This window comes from Orbilia oligospora (genome assembly GCF_000225545.1).
Source record: "Orbilia oligospora ATCC 24927 unplaced genomic scaffold scaffold00043, whole genome shotgun sequence".
NCBI classification, from domain to species: domain Eukaryota; kingdom Fungi; phylum Ascomycota; class Orbiliomycetes; order Orbiliales; family Orbiliaceae; genus Orbilia; species Orbilia oligospora.
Genome location: NW_011645600.1, coordinates 1713478 through 1730799, shown reverse-complemented (window position 1 = coordinate 1730799; position 17322 = coordinate 1713478). Strand labels below are relative to the sequence as shown.

Genomic DNA, 17322 nt, shown 5'->3' with positions numbered 1-17322 from the left:
TGAGTTAGATATATATTGCATACATACCTTTTACACTATTATGATGAATACGATTGATTCTTCATGGAATTTTGGCTTTGTTCGCGACAGAGCATGTGGCTATGTTCTGTATTGGCTCGTTTCTGGGTCCCACAATGTCGCCCGTAGACGCTATCGATAGTATACCTACTCCGTGAAACCTTAAAAAACATCCATCGACTTAGATCAAGTACATGGTACCGCGATGCCTGTGTGGACTACCGATTCCCGCTCATGACTGCGGGATTAGGTATGCTGGAGACATGTATCCAACGGCACCTGGCGTGACGGCTGTGTTGTGTTTGCGGGTCTCACTCACATCCAAGCTCCACTCCGCGCCGTCGTGGCAGCTACTTGTTAAGCCCTCGTAATACAATGCCAATATTAATATCCGGGCAAATACAACGGCTTCGACCCTTCACTTCGAGAGCCATATATACCTAGGTATCTACTTACTTCCCGAAGTAGACATCTGTTCGACCCTTAGAGCGTCCACTTGTAGGCAGATTCGAGTATCAGAGTATAGACATGTCCTCCCTCACGTCTGGCATCCTTGGTCTGTCTACTCCTCGCACCGTACCTGAGTGAAGCTATTCGGGCTTCTACATCTATTGTCTAGCCTCCAACTAACAATATATTCTACTCGAGAACAGCCTCCGATGAACTGACCCACCAGTTCACTAGCCTCACTTCGTCTACTAATGTCAGAGGCATCATCGCTGGAATCTCAAATGAACAACTGGTACCCATTGCTACCATCCCACGGCGGGGTACCTTCGAAGAGGATATTCCACAACTCGAGAGCCTTCTAAAGGAAAACGAACCAGCCTATATCATCCTCAGGAGACGAGACTCCGGACCGGCTCCTTTTATCTGCCTCACATATGTTCCTGACCACGCTCATGTTCGGAGTAAAATGCTTTTCGCCAGCACCAGGAATACATTTACAAGAGAACTTGGGACAGAGTACTTCTCGGAGTCCATCTTCGCGACGACAAAGGCTGAAGTAACGGTGGAAGGATTTAAGAAGCATGACGCCCATGTCGCTAAGTATGTAGATGGTATGACGTACCCCTGTGGGACGGCTATAGGCTAATCATTATTAGGGCTGCACCGTTAACGGAGGAAGAGATCGCTCTGAAAGGTGTAAAGGAGGCTGAAGCTGAGGCATCGAGGGGTACTACCGCCCGTGCGTCCCATGTCAGCGGCAGCGTAGCTTTCCCCGTGAGTGATGCAGCTCTGGATGCTCTCCGACGCCTCCCGAATAATCCGAACGGCTTGGTCCAATTGGTATGTTTCTCGGTTGTGCTTTTAAGCTTAATAATTGTGCATCGGTACTGATAAGATCAACTAGATGCTTGACATTCAAAGGGAGACTATTGAACTCGCTGACGAGTCGACATCAACTGCACACGACTTGATAACGGCCATTCCGAATACCGCCCCACGTTTCTCCTTTTTCAACTTCAGCCGTGAGTGATTTCTACGATTATAGAAAGCTTAATTGTCGGAACTAACGATAAAATAAAAAAAAGATAAATACCCTGGAGTACCGGAAAATCCAATCGGTGAGTATCAGGCCAGTCTCAGAAAATACTAACAATGTGGCGCTAATACAATGTAACTTAACCCGCAGTATTTATATATACTTGCCCACCAAGTAGCAAGATCAAAGAGCGCATGCTGTATGCATCCAGCCGATCATCGGTCTTAGCTATCGCAGAAAGGGATGCCGGGCTTACAATTGCCAAAAAGTTGGAGTCCGGGGACCCAGATATCTCTGCACAACAGCTAGCGGAAGAATTCCAGCCCAAGACTGAGCAGAAGCAAGCTTTCCAGCGACCAAAGCGTCCCGGAAGGAAGTAGGAGGTATACCGGTATCTGCAAGCCGCCCGGGTGCACTTTTGTAATTGATTAATATTGAGATAAGCGAGGGTCAATGCAATAGAAATGAATAAATTGGATGCTTTCCCCCTGAAGATATCTGGCTCCGAAACTAATATGATGTTATCAAGCATGTTCGAGCGGCCAAGCTTAAGCAACTGAGCTGCGAGCTGCCCCGCCAAAGGAACCCGTTTATTGTGTTGCGGGGCAGGTTTTTTCGGACCATCGCCGGCTGTATGACATCAACCTGGTGGCAGTTCGGTTACCACAGGCCAACCTAACAGACGACCATCGGAACTTTCACATGTTGTCTTTTTGACTAGAAACAAACCCAAAAGGCTGGGCTTGGGCTGGAACCCAGCGACCACAAATAAGCTTATCAGACACATGTGAGGGCAAATCAATCAGCCCTTGTCTCCGGGGTCGAGGGATGCAATTATGATGGGGTGCTGGTGCCAGATTCTCCCCTCCGCATTTCCGGCTTCGGCTAGGGAACAGGTCTTGGGACAAAACGGCAACTGGTCCATTCGTCCTTTACCTACTGACCACCGCGCTCCCAGGCGGCTATGACACACGATTTTCAGGAAAAGGAAGAAAATGAGGCCTGACCAAATGGGTGTCGCATGGCAGTGCGCCCTTTCTTCCTCGGTACTTTGCCGGCTTGGAACAGCCATTTTCTTTTGCTATGCGGATTCGCAAGCTTGAAACTCCTGCATCGGAATATTTCGTAAAGCCTGATGGCGTAGTGAATAGATCCGTTATATAAAATTTTCCACGTGCTTGGTTGTGCCGAAGTAGCTTAATAGCATGCTTTGGCCCAGGAGTTTAAACTTAATGATAACCACAGGTGTCGACGGATCTTCCCATCCTTTCTACTTTTCTCTCTGATTTCATCTCTTCTTTTTGTTCTCTTCCCTTCTGCCGGTTTGCGAAGTTAGCTATTTTACTGCCAGTGCTTTCTCTCACACGAGTTATCGCCTTTTTTTAAAAAAAATCCCTTCTCGGTGTCTACGTCTGAATCGATTTGAAGTTATTCTAAATTCGAAGCCAACAAAATGTCGAAACAAGGAAAAGGCGATAGACCGAAGGCTACAACTGCCGTGCATTTGATTGGTACGAACGACTAAAGAAACCACACAGAATTATTTCGATTTCAACAGAGCTGTTTACTAACTTTCTTCTTCCCAATTAATAGCCGGTGGAGGTGCTGGATTGTGCGAAGCCTTAACATGTCATCCACTCGGTGAGTACAATCAACGCATCCCTCATGTTGTAAATTCCGAGGTTGTAGCTAACTAGTTCGTGTAGATACAATCAAGGTAAATTTAAACACTCAATGAAAAATATATTTTTACGATTTCCACCAATTGGCAAAGTAAATCAACTCACACGATGTAAAATGAACGAATAGGTGCGCATGCAGCTGAGCCGCAGACGGAGAGCTCCCGGCGTAAAACCCCGCGGCTTCGTCCAAACCGGTGTCGAAATCGTTAAACGAGAAACTCCATTGGGTCTTTACAAAGGTCTTGGTGCTGTTGTTATGGGAATTGTACCAAAGATGGCGATTCGGTTCTCGTCGTTTGAGGCTTATAAGGGCTGGGGAGAGAACCCGCAGACTGGGAAGGCACCACCGCAATGGATTTTCCTTTGTGAGTTACTATTTTCTGATCAATTGGTTTTTTTTTGGGGTTAAATTGAAAGGGAATTGCTAATTTGGTTATGGTGGTTTAGCTGGTCTTATGGCTGGTGCTACTGAGGCTGTGGCTGTGGTTACACCTATGGAAGTCGTGAAGATTCGGTTACAAGCACAACAACATTCGCTGGCGGACCCGTTGGATGTGCCAAAGTACCGAAATGCGGCGCATTGTGCGTTTACCGTGCTGAAGGAGGAGGGTGTCTCGGCACTATGGAGAGGTGTTTCTTTGACAGCATTGAGACAAGCGACGAATCAAGCCGGTATGCATGTCAAAAAGATCGTTTGATGCGATAAAGAAAGGTTGCTGATATGACTCATAGCAAATTTCACTGCGTACACTCAGATGAAGCAATATGCCTTGAAAGCTCAGGATGTAGCTGAACTGCCAACTTACCAGCATCTGTGTCTTGGTTTGGTATCCGGTGCTATGGGTCCTTTCTCTAAGTAAGTCTCCTATGTCAAAACATTGAGTGTCGATATCCTTCTAATTCGTCATTTAATAGCGCCCCTATCGATACCATCAAGACCCGTCTCCAAAAGTCCGCTGCCGAACCTGGAGTCTCGGCCTGGAAGCGTATAACTTCTATTGCCGCTGATATGTGGAAGCACGAAGGTGTCGCTGCCTTCTACAAGGGTATCACTCCGCGAGTGATGCGTGTCGCTCCTGGTCAGGTATACCACCCGTTCTATCACGTCAATCAAAACATAGAGAAGGAAGCTTACTAAATATAAATGATACTTCTAGGCCGTCACATTCGCCGTATACGAGAGAATACGAAACTGGATGGAAAGCAACAGGCTCTCTAGCTTTGACAAGGAATACGCAGAGTAGTGACATTTTCTTCCTTAGTGCGAAAAACAAAAGAGTTTTTAAGCCTTTTGCGTCCTTTGATGTGTCTAATTGGTTTATTTTAGGGCACAATGATTGGATTCTTCTTCTTATCATTCTATTTTATATATGAGAGAAACGGAGAGAAACAGAAGAGGAGAGTTTAAAAGTTGAGATAAAAAGGGAACCCAGGGAAGGCGTTCGCTAATATATATAATACCTTATATACCCAAATCACCTTACCCTGAACCAACCCTGTCTTTTTATGGTTGGCTGGTGGAGCATTTGTACAGCTGTTGTGCATGTTTTGGATTGCGCAGTTCTGATCAGGTCGGGTTATTGCTGTTGCTGTTGGCGTCGATGTAGCTTAGTTTCCGTTCGTCTGTTAATTGTCAATCAATCCTTTTTTCCCTTTGATATTTTATATCAGCTGGTCCCGTTTTAAGTAAGAATCGGCCGACCATATCAATTCTCGTGATAACTAAGGTTATGTCATGTCGCTATATCTATTGCTATTATATAGGTGGTCTCGACTATGAAATTTCGGACGAACAAAAATGAAATGAGATTGAAGGTTGTAAGGACAGCTGACGGTCTCGTAACCAGGCTTGACAGTTGTGGTAACGGACCCGAGAAATTGTGTTGCAGGATTGTACAACTACGCGACAAATGTGTTGTCCCAGCGCTATGGGACATCCCAAACAGGTAATCCCGGACAACAGGGCTTCGCAACCCGACGACCGCACCAACAACTTCCATCGCGACAGGTACTCCATATAATTCTCATCCTCTCCAAACCACCCGCCTGGTTTCATCTCCGTTCCTCACCCCATCTACTCGAGAGCTTGTCATCGCCTCAACTTCTTTTGTCGCGTCATATCTCTTCTTCAGATCTCCTTCTTCAAAGATTCAGAATCTTCCGATCGTTCGGTTATTTAAGCCGTTCGATTCCTAGTACCCCTCGACACGTTTGTATCTCACTTGAGACTTATCAGCCACAGAGCCTCGTCTTGCCTTTGCACACGAGCTTTCTAAAACGTCTTCAACAACGTCAGCTAGCAACCCTCTCTATCTCTTATTTTGTTCTCATCCCTCTTTATCCTGAATACATCCGTCTTTTTCTCCTTTCGACCTCCACTACCTGTTCGTCCGCTTTGTTTTGGCAGGTAGTAGGGGGTTAGATTAAGGTACACCCATTTGCACAACACTCGCTTTCTCCGTTGCCACAACGTCACTTCCCACACCCCACTATCTCACACGCCCTTTGTCCGAACATTCCATGTTCCTTTCTCTCCTTCAATGATGACAGAAACAAAGAGTAAGTACATTACCCATGTATTCCTTTGTTTTTATTTTGAAGAAATGGGTCCTAACAACAATAAACAGTGAGTGCTGCGCAACGACGCAAGCGTGTCATTGACATGCTGTGTAACCCGGCTGCCGATAATGTTTTCACTGAAGAAGACCGCGTCCCAAAGAGATTAAAACTCTCGAGTCCACTGGGCAGCAATCTTGACAAGGCAGCTCCTGAGAAGAAGAACGGTAAATAATTTGGCCTTCTCGTGGTATCCCTGTTTACCTACTGCAAGAAATTAATATTTTTGATTCTCGACAGACGCCTCCTATGCTTTATTCGTCAATAGTCGTTTGAGCGAACAGGAAGCTGCTCATCTTCCCTTCGGCCGCCCGTTACTTGATGAATCTGAGATCATACAGTGTAAGCACTGTAAGAAGCCAATTCTTCGTCCTCTCGCACAGAGCCACATTAAGGCGTGTCTCAAGGTTAAGGCAGAGGCGAAGAAAGAGCGGAAGCTAGCTAAGGAAGCTGCCTCGGGTAAGGTTGATTTGAAGAAAACAAAGGAGAAGGCCGAGGGTAAAGAAGGTGAAGATAAAGAGGAGAAGGCCAAAGCCTCTAAACCCGCTACTACGGGTGCTACCGCTTCAGAAGCGGTTAAAAGCACCACCAAGACAGCCACTAAGACGAAGGCCGGTGCCGGTGCTAAGAAAAAAGCGGAGGACGAGGGAGCGGCAGAAAACAAAAATTCGAAGAAGAGGAAGGCTACAGCTGACGGTAATGATTTCCCCAACGTAAAGCCATTTGGTATCTCAAATTATCTAACGATCAGACAGACGACAAAGCAAAGGCAGGTGAGGGACCTAAGACTAAGAAGACGAAGAAGGAAAAGCCGGCTCCGAAGCCGAAAGGTGTGTCAGCAGTTCCCCTACAGGGGCGCTTCCCCAGGAAGGCAAAGCGTCCAGTTTACTACCAAGAGTAAAATACTAATCGAACAAGGCCCTGTTGATGTGGAGAGACAATGCGGTGTCCCTCTCCCTAATGGCCAGCTCTGCGCACGATCTCTTACGTGCAAATCTCATAGTATGGGCGCAAAACGCGCAGTTCAGGGCAGGCCAGCTCCTTACGATACACTTCTTCTTGCCTATCAAAAGAAAAATCAAGCTAAACAGCAAAGTAAGAGCACAATAACTTAAAACTTCAGAGTCCAGAGTTCCACTAACCAGTTCTTGCTTTGCGTTCCTCCGCGTTTGTTTTTTGGTTCTCTGCTTTATACAGAAGCTGCAATTAATGCTAGTAATCCCGCTCCTGATGATCTCGAAACGAACTCGCTTCATGTCGACTCAGACGAAGAAATGGAGTTTGTAATGGCCGCTGTCGCTCGGTCCAATCCACAACCAATAGTTCCGACCATCCTCCTCTCCTCCCGACAGAAGTATAACCACAGACGATTCGCTTTAATGCTTGGTGCCGCCCTTAAACCCCCCAATCCGCCAATGAGTGCAGTCGATGCTAGGCCCTTCGGTAGTTTCAGCCATGGTTTTATGAGCCAAACTTAAACTCCCTCATCTATAAACCGGTAAATTCTTTTATTCAGTAGAACGCAGGGTAGTTACTGGATATCGCTGCTTTATGGTTGTGGCCATGGTAGCCGCATGTTTTTTTTCTTTTGCTTTTCATTTCTCCGGTGTTCTTTTATTCATCGATCCTGCATTTTCTAAAGTTTTCTTTTTTACGGATGCATGGCTATGGTGGCGTTCCCGAGGTGCTTAGATTGTACTTTTGCTCAGCGGGCGTTATGCATTTACGGATGTTCTTTAGTTTATTCGTTTATTCGATGTGCATATCATACCCTTTCCGTTCAGGCGCCATAGATGGGCTTCGTACGATCTTGATAATAGGATTTTGTCATCCATTCTTCTTTCAAGGATCTATTCAATTCATCTGATGCATGTGATGTTAGAAACTTCTGATTATAATACAGTACTGTGGCGGTATGGTAAGGAAATCGTTGGGCCACGGTCTTAAGTTAGCCTCGTAAATTAGAAGAGCTGTTCAACCGTCAAATCCCATGCACGTCTTCTTTTTTTATTATAGTATATGTCCTATCAACGTTCGATTCCGACGACCACTTGGCAATATTTTTTTCTTTGGGAGGCGCTCGCGGGCTTGGGGCCGGGTATATGCAGAGCGCTCGTATAAATAAGAGTTATAAGTGATTGGCACTGCAGCCTAGCTAGCTGGGAACTGCCGCTTCCAAGGACTGGATCTTGGTTATCGCAATTTTGACGTTTCATTCGGCTTCAATGCATGCATTTTATATAATCATGGTTAGCTAGGGAGGGGGTGGATTCGAGGCTAGGGAGGGGGCTTGCAGTTAGCTATGGCCCGACAAATCAGTGTTACTTGCTGAAACACGTAGTTTCTTGCTTAAATAGCTTTCTTGCTTGTAGTTGGATATGTGGTGGAGATAACCTTTTTGAGAATAATCAAACTGTGGGAATAATGGTTGGTACTATGGGATGGCCATGGATGAGGTTTTTTGGATTATGCACGTACATACATGTGACGACGAGTATTCGGATTAGGAAGATAGGTGGATAGGTGGATCAATGTTTTCCCGGTTCCGCGCGATTAGTAAATTCTTGTTTCTATTACCGTAACTTTAGCATGCGCATGCATGCTTCAACGGGACGTTTGGGATAGGATCTTGGGACGAAGACCACGAGTATAAATACTGCGGTTTGGAACATCCTTTTTTTCAATCATAATAATCCATAAAGCACCAATAACCCGAGTAAGAAGTAAAGCAAGTAAATTAACAGTTACCTTCAAACCTCATTATCACTGTCAACATCGTTTCCCAATAGAACATCAGTGTCATAAGGCAAGTACCGTAAACTCTATGCCATAAACTATATCTCCACTACATGCATAGAATCATCTCACTAACTCCCACCCTATAAGCCAAAAGCAACAATGTAAATCAACAGCTTCACCCTCGCCCTCCTCTCCCTCTACCGATGTCCAAGGCACCAATTGTGTCTTGTACTCGGATTCTCGCTGTCAGGGGTATATCGGGGAAACAGGGAATAAGAGGGGGGATGGTGGTTGTTATGTTCCTCCGGTTCCTGCGTGTTCTATGAAGTGCTGGTTTGGGTGTTAAGGTTCGGGCATCGATATTGTGGGTTGATTATTTGATTGCGAGCGGTTTGGCGGGGTTATCATTTGGATCTTTGTGTATTAACAAACCGATAGATTGTTTCTGTGAAACCATTACGGGTATACTTCATTCGCTAGCAACGATGTATAGTATAATATATAATAGTAAGTCGATATATAGGTATACATGACTATACTTACTTTGTAGATATCGGTTGGCCAATTCGGAGGGCTGTGTGGCTTATATATACTTAAGTATATATCAAAGTCAACTTTAGTTAGAGCTCTAGAATTCCTATCCCTTCTATAACACCTTGCTTCTCCTCCAAAAATGGATCTTTCAGATTTGTATTCTGCAAGCTAGTGTCTCGCCTTGAATTGCCTCCTCGCAGCCTTCTATAACGGAGATTTTTAAGAAATTTAATACGGTCCCGACTACGTATAGTCTCGGGGTACGTGTACTTTATCAGGTAGCTGGCGAGATTCATTTGGCACTTCCACCACTACATCTTTATCATTAATATCACCAATAAGAGGTATTATATTTAGGTAGATACCAGACCAGCTAACACAATACAATACAACGCAACAACACGAGATAATGTCGCCAAGATGTTGTAATTTGGTAACATGACAGGGTACCCGTAGGCATACGACGGTTTGGTAACAAAACCAATTAGTGATTGGATTGGAATTGATCCTAGATTAGACACGATCCAGGTCAATTGGGGAAAGCCAAGAGGATTGTTGAACGTTCGAGTATTAATATGGTACCACGAGCCTTAGAATTTGGGTTCAACTTCAAGATCGATATATCTAGAATTCGAATGTGAATTCGCGAATGCTATTGCGCAACTGCAGGCAATCTGGGAAGAAAGATCTACTAGGTACCTAAGATAATTATCGATAAGCACGGAATCAGTTATCAAATTCGAGTTGAGTTCAGTTAACTTTCAATTGATGAGCTACCGAACTTAAGGTACATAAGTATCGATTGTTATAGTTATAGTGCGACCTAGAATCCCGCTAGCTCGACACCGATGACCCCTCATATCCATCGCGACTGCTAGTGGGGGTTTGGTGACACCAGCATCTTGGCAAACAGCAGATGCTTGTGTTTAAAGTCTGGGCATGAGGACGAACCAATGCATACATTGTATGCCGCTCAGGCATGGGGAAATCCCTAAGAAAATCCCATGAGGCTGATAACTTTCCACACCCCGCACCTCGAGCTAGCTAACTAACTGAGGAGGGTCGCAACATTCTCATAGCAGGATTTGAACTTGAGGGGGGCCAAAAACAGGGAATTAACATATGTACACGCGGGTTTTCATTCAAAGTACTCACAAAGCAGATGGTTTACATATACCCTATCAGCCCTCTTGAATCTTGCCCTTAAGCTTGTGCTCTTAAATTTAAACCTCAGATTTCTTCTATCTCTAGTTTTATCCAACAATCAGCTGCAGTTGTTCGCGCGATAAGGCGAATTCAAAACGTCTGTAAAATCTAGAATTAATTCTAGTTATAGTTACCTACTTCAGTACTAGGTGTACCTCGACCATATGCATGCTTTGATTGCAAAATTGCATCTCAACGTGATCAATTAATTGCAATTAATATCGCGTAATGGCATATTCCTATCGCGACAGAACGTACACCGAATCCTCACCCTCTAGTGCCACCCTCGCGCCTCAAAATAAAGTAGAACACGAAGGCGACACACCGGGGATTTCGACGGGTAGTCGCGCAGCCACCTGGTCTTCACAGAACGAAAGCATTGCAAGAAATTCGGCATCAATAGAAAACTGGTCTTCCGATATCACTACATTAAATACAGAAGACCAAAAAAGACCTAAAACTGTTATAAAAAGAAAACCAGTACCTAGTACTGGGCTGCCGGAGACGGAAAGCGGCGGTAGCTATAGTAGAAAGAGAACAGAGACTATGGATTCTTCAGGGGGCTTTTCTGAGAATTCTAGGGCTCAGCCAGCAGAGCTAAATGGGAGATCTGAGAATACGAGTTTACGAAGATCGTCGGCATCCGAGGTGAAACAGGCACAAATTAGCCATTCGGAAAGATCTGAATCCCTCGTGGAATCTGGCCTGGCGTTGTTAAACCGACGGAACTGGACCCCCTTCAAGATATTTATGCTAGCTGGTCTCATTTTGACGCTTCCGGGGATCTTATCAATGATTTCTTCTTCGGGTGCGGGACCGGCGACTGGGCTTACACCGGCAAGCCCGATAGTAGCTATCATGGGAGAGACTGGTTCAGGAAAGTCGAGTTTTATAAAGGCTTTAGGAGGGAGGGATGATTCTGGGGATTTCCCCCTTGTCGGCCATACTCTAAATTCAAGTACGCCACTCATAGCTACCGATGGGTATATGCATAGTATTATCCTTAACTTAAAATATTGGGCCATCGCTAATTAGACGGATCGAGTAGCGACAAAGAAGGTTCAATGGTATTCTGCTGTGGCTGGCTCGAAGGGGTTTTATATCCTTGATACACCTGGCTTCGACGACTCGTATATGAGCGACTTTGATATATTAGAGGGCCTGACCAAAGAACTTGCCACGATATATAGCAACTCAAGGCCTCTGACGGGGATTATATATGTTCATGATGTCTCGAAGGAGAAGATGGGTGGAACATCACATAAGGTGGGCATAATTAAGAAGCTCCCCTGTCGAATTTAAACACAGGTATATGTGTATATCTTGCTAATATCAAGATATTTACGACGAATAGAGCCTGCGAACATTTCAGAAACTTGTGGGAGAACGGTCAATGGAAAATGTAGTTCTTGTGACTACCCATTGGCGATCATTCTTGAAGGGAGAACAAGTAAAGCGTGAGGATGAACTACGGAAAACATTCTGGGCGTCGATGATAGGACGAGGATCAAAGATTTTGCGTCATGATGGGTCAACCAAATCGGCAGTACGGATTGTAAAGGAGATGCTTGATAGAAAACCAGTGGTGGTCAAGATCGTAGATGAGATGGTTAACCAGAAGATGGCATTTTATCAGACAGATGCTGGTGGGGTTGTTCAGGAGGGGTTGAAAGTATTGGAGGGGAAATTGGACTCGAATGTGGCGGCTCTTAACGATGAGATCACACAACTGAAGAAGGAGAGAAAAGATGCGGAGAATGCAGTAGAAGATAGAATGAAGAAGTTGGAGAAACAGTGGAAGACTAGTACACAGAAGGAGAGACAGGAAATCGAAGCGCAAATGAAACGGATTAAAACTGAAGGGGCAGAGCAAGCTGGGAAGTTCAACAAACAACTTACGGCGATCGTTTACGAGAAGCAGCAACAAGCATACCAGATCAACGACTTGAAGAAGGCTAATGAGGCTCTCCAGAGTCAACTAGACCAACAAAGGCAGAGACAGCTGCTCGAGGAGGAAGAACGGAGGAGGAAGGAGAAGGAGAAGGAGGAGGAAGACGATGAATCGGGTTTCTTCACAAAGCTTTTCGCAGGCATCATTACAGCTATCATTTGGATTTTTTTGACATTAGTTCTGATAGGGTTCTGCGTTAGCCCTAGCCCGTAAAAATTGAAGCTTTGAATTGAATTGAATTGATTGTATCCCTACCTTAAGTACTAGATGTACTGATGTTGTTTGTGAGGTTATAAGATTATTAGATTATGTAAGCGTGGATATAATAATATTAATTTGATCGCAGTCGGAGCATCCGAGGCTAAAAGGCGACTTTTTGTTGTATCAAATGAGACAAAATGCGGCAGCTGGCAACTGACTGGCAAATGGCAACTGGGAGTCAATCGATGGCAGCTGGCAACCCAATTGGCAGCCTCGGTACCGGAACAACAGCATCAGCACGGGCAGGCCGATGTGTTGTACTGTTTGTATGGAAGGAAGCCCGCAACAGCCTCGCAAAGTCCTCACTCAGTAGCTGTAAGTACTACTTGCGGAGTACGTAAAGTTGGGTTGCCACATGTGCGCCCACCTGCCGGCCCACCAAGCCAGCCCCGTTCAATTGCATTGGCTGGCCTGGCCTGGTCGGTCGAAGTCAAAACAATTCGAAAGCCCCTCGCTCACTGGCTCCTATCCGAAGAACCTCCCTTTATCTCTTTCCCTCTCTCTCTCCTAATTAAATTAATTTCCATCCATCCCGACCTGTCGTTCCTTCTTCTCCATTTCACCTGGACTTTTCGGTTGGTATCTCATCATAATCCGGCACCGCGTCTGAATACCTTCGCCGTTTTCATCACCAAGTCACGCGCGGAAAGCAACTATTCTCTCTTTTCCCTAGCGACACCGAATCCAAGTCCGGCTTCCGCCACTCCAACATGGATAACCGACCAGCCATCAACGGCCTTGAGGACCGACCTCTTAACATCCACCGCCCGCGTGTGAACCAAGTAAATGGCTACCAAAGCAGCAGCAGTCCCGAACGTGTGTCGGGATATCATTCCGACTTCATGGAATCCAGTGCCAGCGTCCCATCATCTCATACATCAAAATCCTCCACCATGTCGGCATCGAACGTAGCCGCCTCCCGGTCCTATAAGGAAGCTGCCAACTTCTTCTTAACGCGTCAGATGGCCGATGCTCTTGCTGTGTTGCGACCAGCTTTGAGAGATGCTGCCAGCCAATCGACACAACGGGCCACAAGAGTTAAGGTCTGGAGTTTGTATTTCGCCATCTTTGATGCCGCCGTTAAGATGTCACCGGAGGAAGGGAAGAGGATATGGGGTGGACAGGACTGGAGACGGATTGTCGGAAGAGTGAGAAATGGTTTAATCTGGGATGAAGTCGAGGACGCGTATAAGGGCGAAGGACCAATCGATACCGATGTTGTAATTGCATTGTGAGTCCGAAAAAACAACCCTGTCTATTTCGAAATCTTCCAAAACTTTGGCTAATTCCCTACTGTAGGGTTATGTTGGTTCTTGCACACGGGAACGACCAAAAGACTACTCAGAAACATATTGAAGCCGCTCTTGCCGAGCTACCTTCGGCTAGTGATAGCCCGAAAGCTCTTGCCCAGAGGACTAAACTTATGGAGCTCTATATTCTCCATGTCCTCCCTCGGGTGGACGAGTGGGATTATGCTCGAGAGTTCTGTCAGATGAGTCCCTTCTTGGACGCTGACAAGAAGGAGGTATGGATGATATCTTTCTTAATAATATATCATTTCCAGTCTACTGACAAATGTGCTAGAACTTCCTTACTGCCCTGGAAGCCCTCCAAAAGGAAAAGGCTGAACAAGAGGCCCGACGTTTAGAGGAAGAAAGGATGGCTGCTGAAGCCGCTGAGCGTGAAGCCAAACTTGCCGAAGAGCGTCTCCGAGAATCTGCCAGCGCTAGCGAAAACCGATCTCGTTCTACTGTTCGAAAGGGCGACAACAAGTCACAGAGTGGTACAATGCGCAGCCGTAAGCGTAGCACTGCTCGCAGTACCGCATCCTCTGATTACCGACCTGCCAGCCGACGCTCTCGGTCTCAACGACCATACCAGGACGATTCTGATGATGCTCTTTCGACTGTTTCGGGCGCCCCCCGAAGGGCGAGGAACATCTTTTCTCAGACCTCTAACTTCGCCGGCACTTTGGTGAAATACGTCAACCACTCCGTTGGCGCGCAGAAGACTATTCAAGCTGCAGTCTTCATATTCGCCTTGGTCTGGGCTCTCGCTAAGAAAAGCGCGAGGTCCAGACTGTGGAGGTATCTTATGTTTGCATGGATGAAGACTATGACCACGATTGGAATGGGTATGAAGGTGACTTACGTTTAATTAACCATCATTATAGCCTTGTGATTATTTTCCTTACCTCGGTCTACATGATATTTTTTTTTAGCGGCCCCCTTTCCGTCTCTCCCTTTCTCTTTCTCTCTCCGGTTATTTTTGGTAGGAGCATGCCCTCACGGTGAAACCTTGGCTTGGTACCTTGTTGGCGTTCTCTGTTTTTGCGGGCACACACAAACACACATTGCATATATTATAGTACTCATCTCTTTTTTCTACTATTGATACTATTCATTATTGTATAATACTATTATAAAACAGCTTACGGCGTTAACGTTATCAATCATACTGTCTGAACGTATTCTATTTAGAAAAAGTTTGTAGTTTTTTTCGGCGTGGTGCAGCTTCTTTTGTTGTCTGTATTTGATACTGGTGTTTTAAAAGCCGCGATTGAGGATGTCTAGTTAATGCGCAGACCAAACACCATTTTGCCAATAAAGCTGTGAAGATGATAGTCAATAAAATTGAAAGTTTGGAATCGCCGGCCCATCCAAGCATATGTAAACAAAATCCTAGCTACTGTTCCGTGATAGATAGGGTTCTGTCTTGTTCCTGGTATACCACGTTCCTCGCCTCTGATCTAACCATTTGTAACACACAAAACAACCTCACACCAACGCAAAATTCCAGTTTGGAAACCACAAAATACAACACAAGGGAACGGGATATATTCCCAGAAGAACTGCTGAAATACTGAAGGGTAAGAGGTGGGGGAGGGTGCTTACATATTCATGAGGCGGGTTGTAGTCACCGGCCTCGGGTGTGTTACACCTCTTGGCGTGGGTATGTATAAACTCATCCTTCTATACCTTGCATGGCTTCCATATTATATTCTTCACCCCATACTATACTAGCTTATGGATAAGGCTGTCAATTGATCGTATTATAATATTTTATAGGTCTCAAATCCTTTTGGACAAATCTGGTCAACAGTAAATGCGGTGTAGTGTCTACCGCGGACCTTGCAAACGGTGCATTCAAGGGTATTCCATGTAAAGTTGCGGCTTTAGTGCCTACGGGCGAAGATTCACCGGAACTATGGAGTAAAAAGAGAGCAGCGAAAGAGATGGAGATGAACAAGGTTGCGGTTTTTTCACAGTACGCTATTGTTGCGGCGAAGGAAGCGTTGGAGGATGCTGGGTTTGGGAATGGGAAGTTTGGGAATGAGGTTGCTGAGAGAGTGGTATGTTGTTATATTCTCTCTTTTCTTCTTCTTCTCTCTATATTTGGGGGATGATTTAGCTGATTAGTATTGGGATATCGATAGGGAGTTTGTATTGGGAGTGGGATAGGTTCTTTCGAAGATGTTTGCGAAACGGCTGTGAAATGGACGAATAAAGTAAGCTGAAAGCCATAGAAATCATATCTTCGAATTCAATGCTAACAATAAATCTAGGGCTACACCGGTGTAAGCCCACTCCTAGTCCCCCGTCTTCTAATAAACATGGCCGCCGGTCACGTCTCCATGAAATACAACATGAAAGGCCCCAACCACTCCGCATCCACAGCCTGCACAACAGGCCTACACTCCATCGGCGACGCTTCATATTTCATCCAACGCGGAACAGCAGACATGATGCTCGCCGGCGGTGCAGAGTCCGTCATCCACCCCCTCGCAATAGCAGGGTTTGCACGAGCTAGGGCGTTATCAACGAATTATAATGACACACCCGAAAAGGCTTCAAGACCGTTTGATAAGAAACGCGATGGATTTGTAATGGGTGAAGGTGCTGGGGTGTTAGTTCTTGAAGAATTGGAACGTGCGAAGGAGAGAGGGGCGAGGATTTATGCGGAGGTTAAGGGGTATGGACTTTCTGCTGATGCTTGGCATCTTACGGCGCCGCCGAGTGATGGGGACGGTGCTTTCAGAGCTATGAAGGCGGCATTAAAGGATGCTGGGGTTGAACCTGGGGCAGTGGATTATGTCAATGCTCATGCGACGGGGACAAAACTTGGGGATATAGCGGAGAATGCCGCCATTAGAAGGTTAGTTGTTAGGGAGGGTGGGAGGAAACCTGAGGGAGTGAATATCTCGAGTGTTAAGGGGGCTATTGGACACCTTTTGGGGGCTGCTGGGGCAGTAGAGAGTATAGTGTCTATCATGGCGATTCATGAGGTAAGTACTTTGGAACCTAAATTTTGATATAAGAACCGAGTTTACTAAATGATCACGTTCCGGTCTACAGGGAATTCTACCACCGACTTTGAATTTGGAAGAGCCAGGTGACCCTCCTGAGGACTTTGATTGCAATTATGTTGCGAATGAAGCACAATCCGCGAATGTTGACGTGGCTTTGTGCAACAGCTTTGGGTTCGGGGGGACGAATGCCAGTCTTTGCTTTACAAAGTATAAGGCGTAAAAAGGCTGTAAGCGTTTTGTTTAAATTAATCAATTTCAAAATCTAAATATTAAAGGGATTATTGTTCTATGTAGATATCGCGGTACGTATACGAGAGAGCACGCATCACTTATTGCCAATTGTATAATTAAATATTCTTATCACCTCTGGAATTAATTTTATGTATCATAAAGAAAAATTTTCACTTGGTGCTATATCTTCTCAAGAACCAGCATTGAATCATTGTAAACGAACGTTAAGGAACAATATGATGGTGTCTTGAATTCAAACTTCAAAGCCCAAACGGAACATGCATAATGA

At 45.4% G+C, this 17322-nt stretch overlaps 6 protein-coding genes across 6 annotated transcripts; all 6 read left to right on the top strand.

Moving 5' to 3' along the window:
* Positions 1–546: 546 nt before the first annotated feature.
* AOL_s00043g520 (uncharacterized protein) lies at positions 547–1884 on the top strand (the record flags this gene model as incomplete). The annotated part of the gene is made up of 6 exons (XM_011121006.1): positions 547–574; positions 672–1068; positions 1125–1308; positions 1373–1490; positions 1554–1586; positions 1655–1884. 6 exons carry the CDS (start codon positions 547–549, stop codon positions 1882–1884), a joined length of 990 nt encoding a protein of 329 aa, XP_011119308.1.
* Positions 1885–2957: 1073 nt separating this feature from the next.
* AOL_s00043g519 (uncharacterized protein) lies at positions 2958–4430 on the top strand (the record flags this gene model as incomplete). The annotated part of the gene is made up of 8 exons (XM_011121005.1): positions 2958–3015; positions 3098–3145; positions 3211–3221; positions 3314–3551; positions 3634–3858; positions 3919–4042; positions 4102–4270; positions 4344–4430. The coding sequence occupies 8 exons, from the start codon at positions 2958–2960 to the stop codon at positions 4428–4430; spliced, it is 960 nt and encodes a 319-aa protein (XP_011119307.1).
* Positions 4431–5729: 1299 nt separating this feature from the next.
* Positions 5730–7280, top strand: AOL_s00043g518 (uncharacterized protein; the record flags this gene model as incomplete). The annotated part of the gene is made up of 6 exons (XM_011121004.1): positions 5730–5745; positions 5814–5969; positions 6043–6498; positions 6558–6632; positions 6721–6897; positions 7000–7280. 6 exons carry the CDS (start codon positions 5730–5732, stop codon positions 7278–7280), a joined length of 1161 nt encoding a protein of 386 aa, XP_011119306.1.
* Positions 7281–10509: 3229 nt separating this feature from the next.
* AOL_s00043g517 (uncharacterized protein) lies at positions 10510–12445 on the top strand (the record flags this gene model as incomplete). The annotated part of the gene is made up of 3 exons (XM_011121003.1): positions 10510–11239; positions 11330–11547; positions 11636–12445. 3 exons carry the CDS (start codon positions 10510–10512, stop codon positions 12443–12445), a joined length of 1758 nt encoding a protein of 585 aa, XP_011119305.1.
* Positions 12446–13203: 758 nt separating this feature from the next.
* AOL_s00043g516 (uncharacterized protein) lies at positions 13204–14650 on the top strand (the record flags this gene model as incomplete). The annotated part of the gene is made up of 3 exons (XM_011121002.1): positions 13204–13724; positions 13793–14018; positions 14078–14650. The coding sequence occupies 3 exons, from the start codon at positions 13204–13206 to the stop codon at positions 14648–14650; spliced, it is 1320 nt and encodes a 439-aa protein (XP_011119304.1).
* A 743-nt stretch (positions 14651–15393) lies between these two features.
* Positions 15394–17022, top strand: AOL_s00043g515 (uncharacterized protein; the record flags this gene model as incomplete). Its single annotated transcript, XM_011121001.1, has 5 exons — positions 15394–15445; positions 15562–15845; positions 15930–16001; positions 16059–16778; positions 16849–17022. The coding sequence occupies 5 exons, from the start codon at positions 15394–15396 to the stop codon at positions 17020–17022; spliced, it is 1302 nt and encodes a 433-aa protein (XP_011119303.1).
* Between the last annotated feature and the right edge of the window lie 300 nt (positions 17023–17322).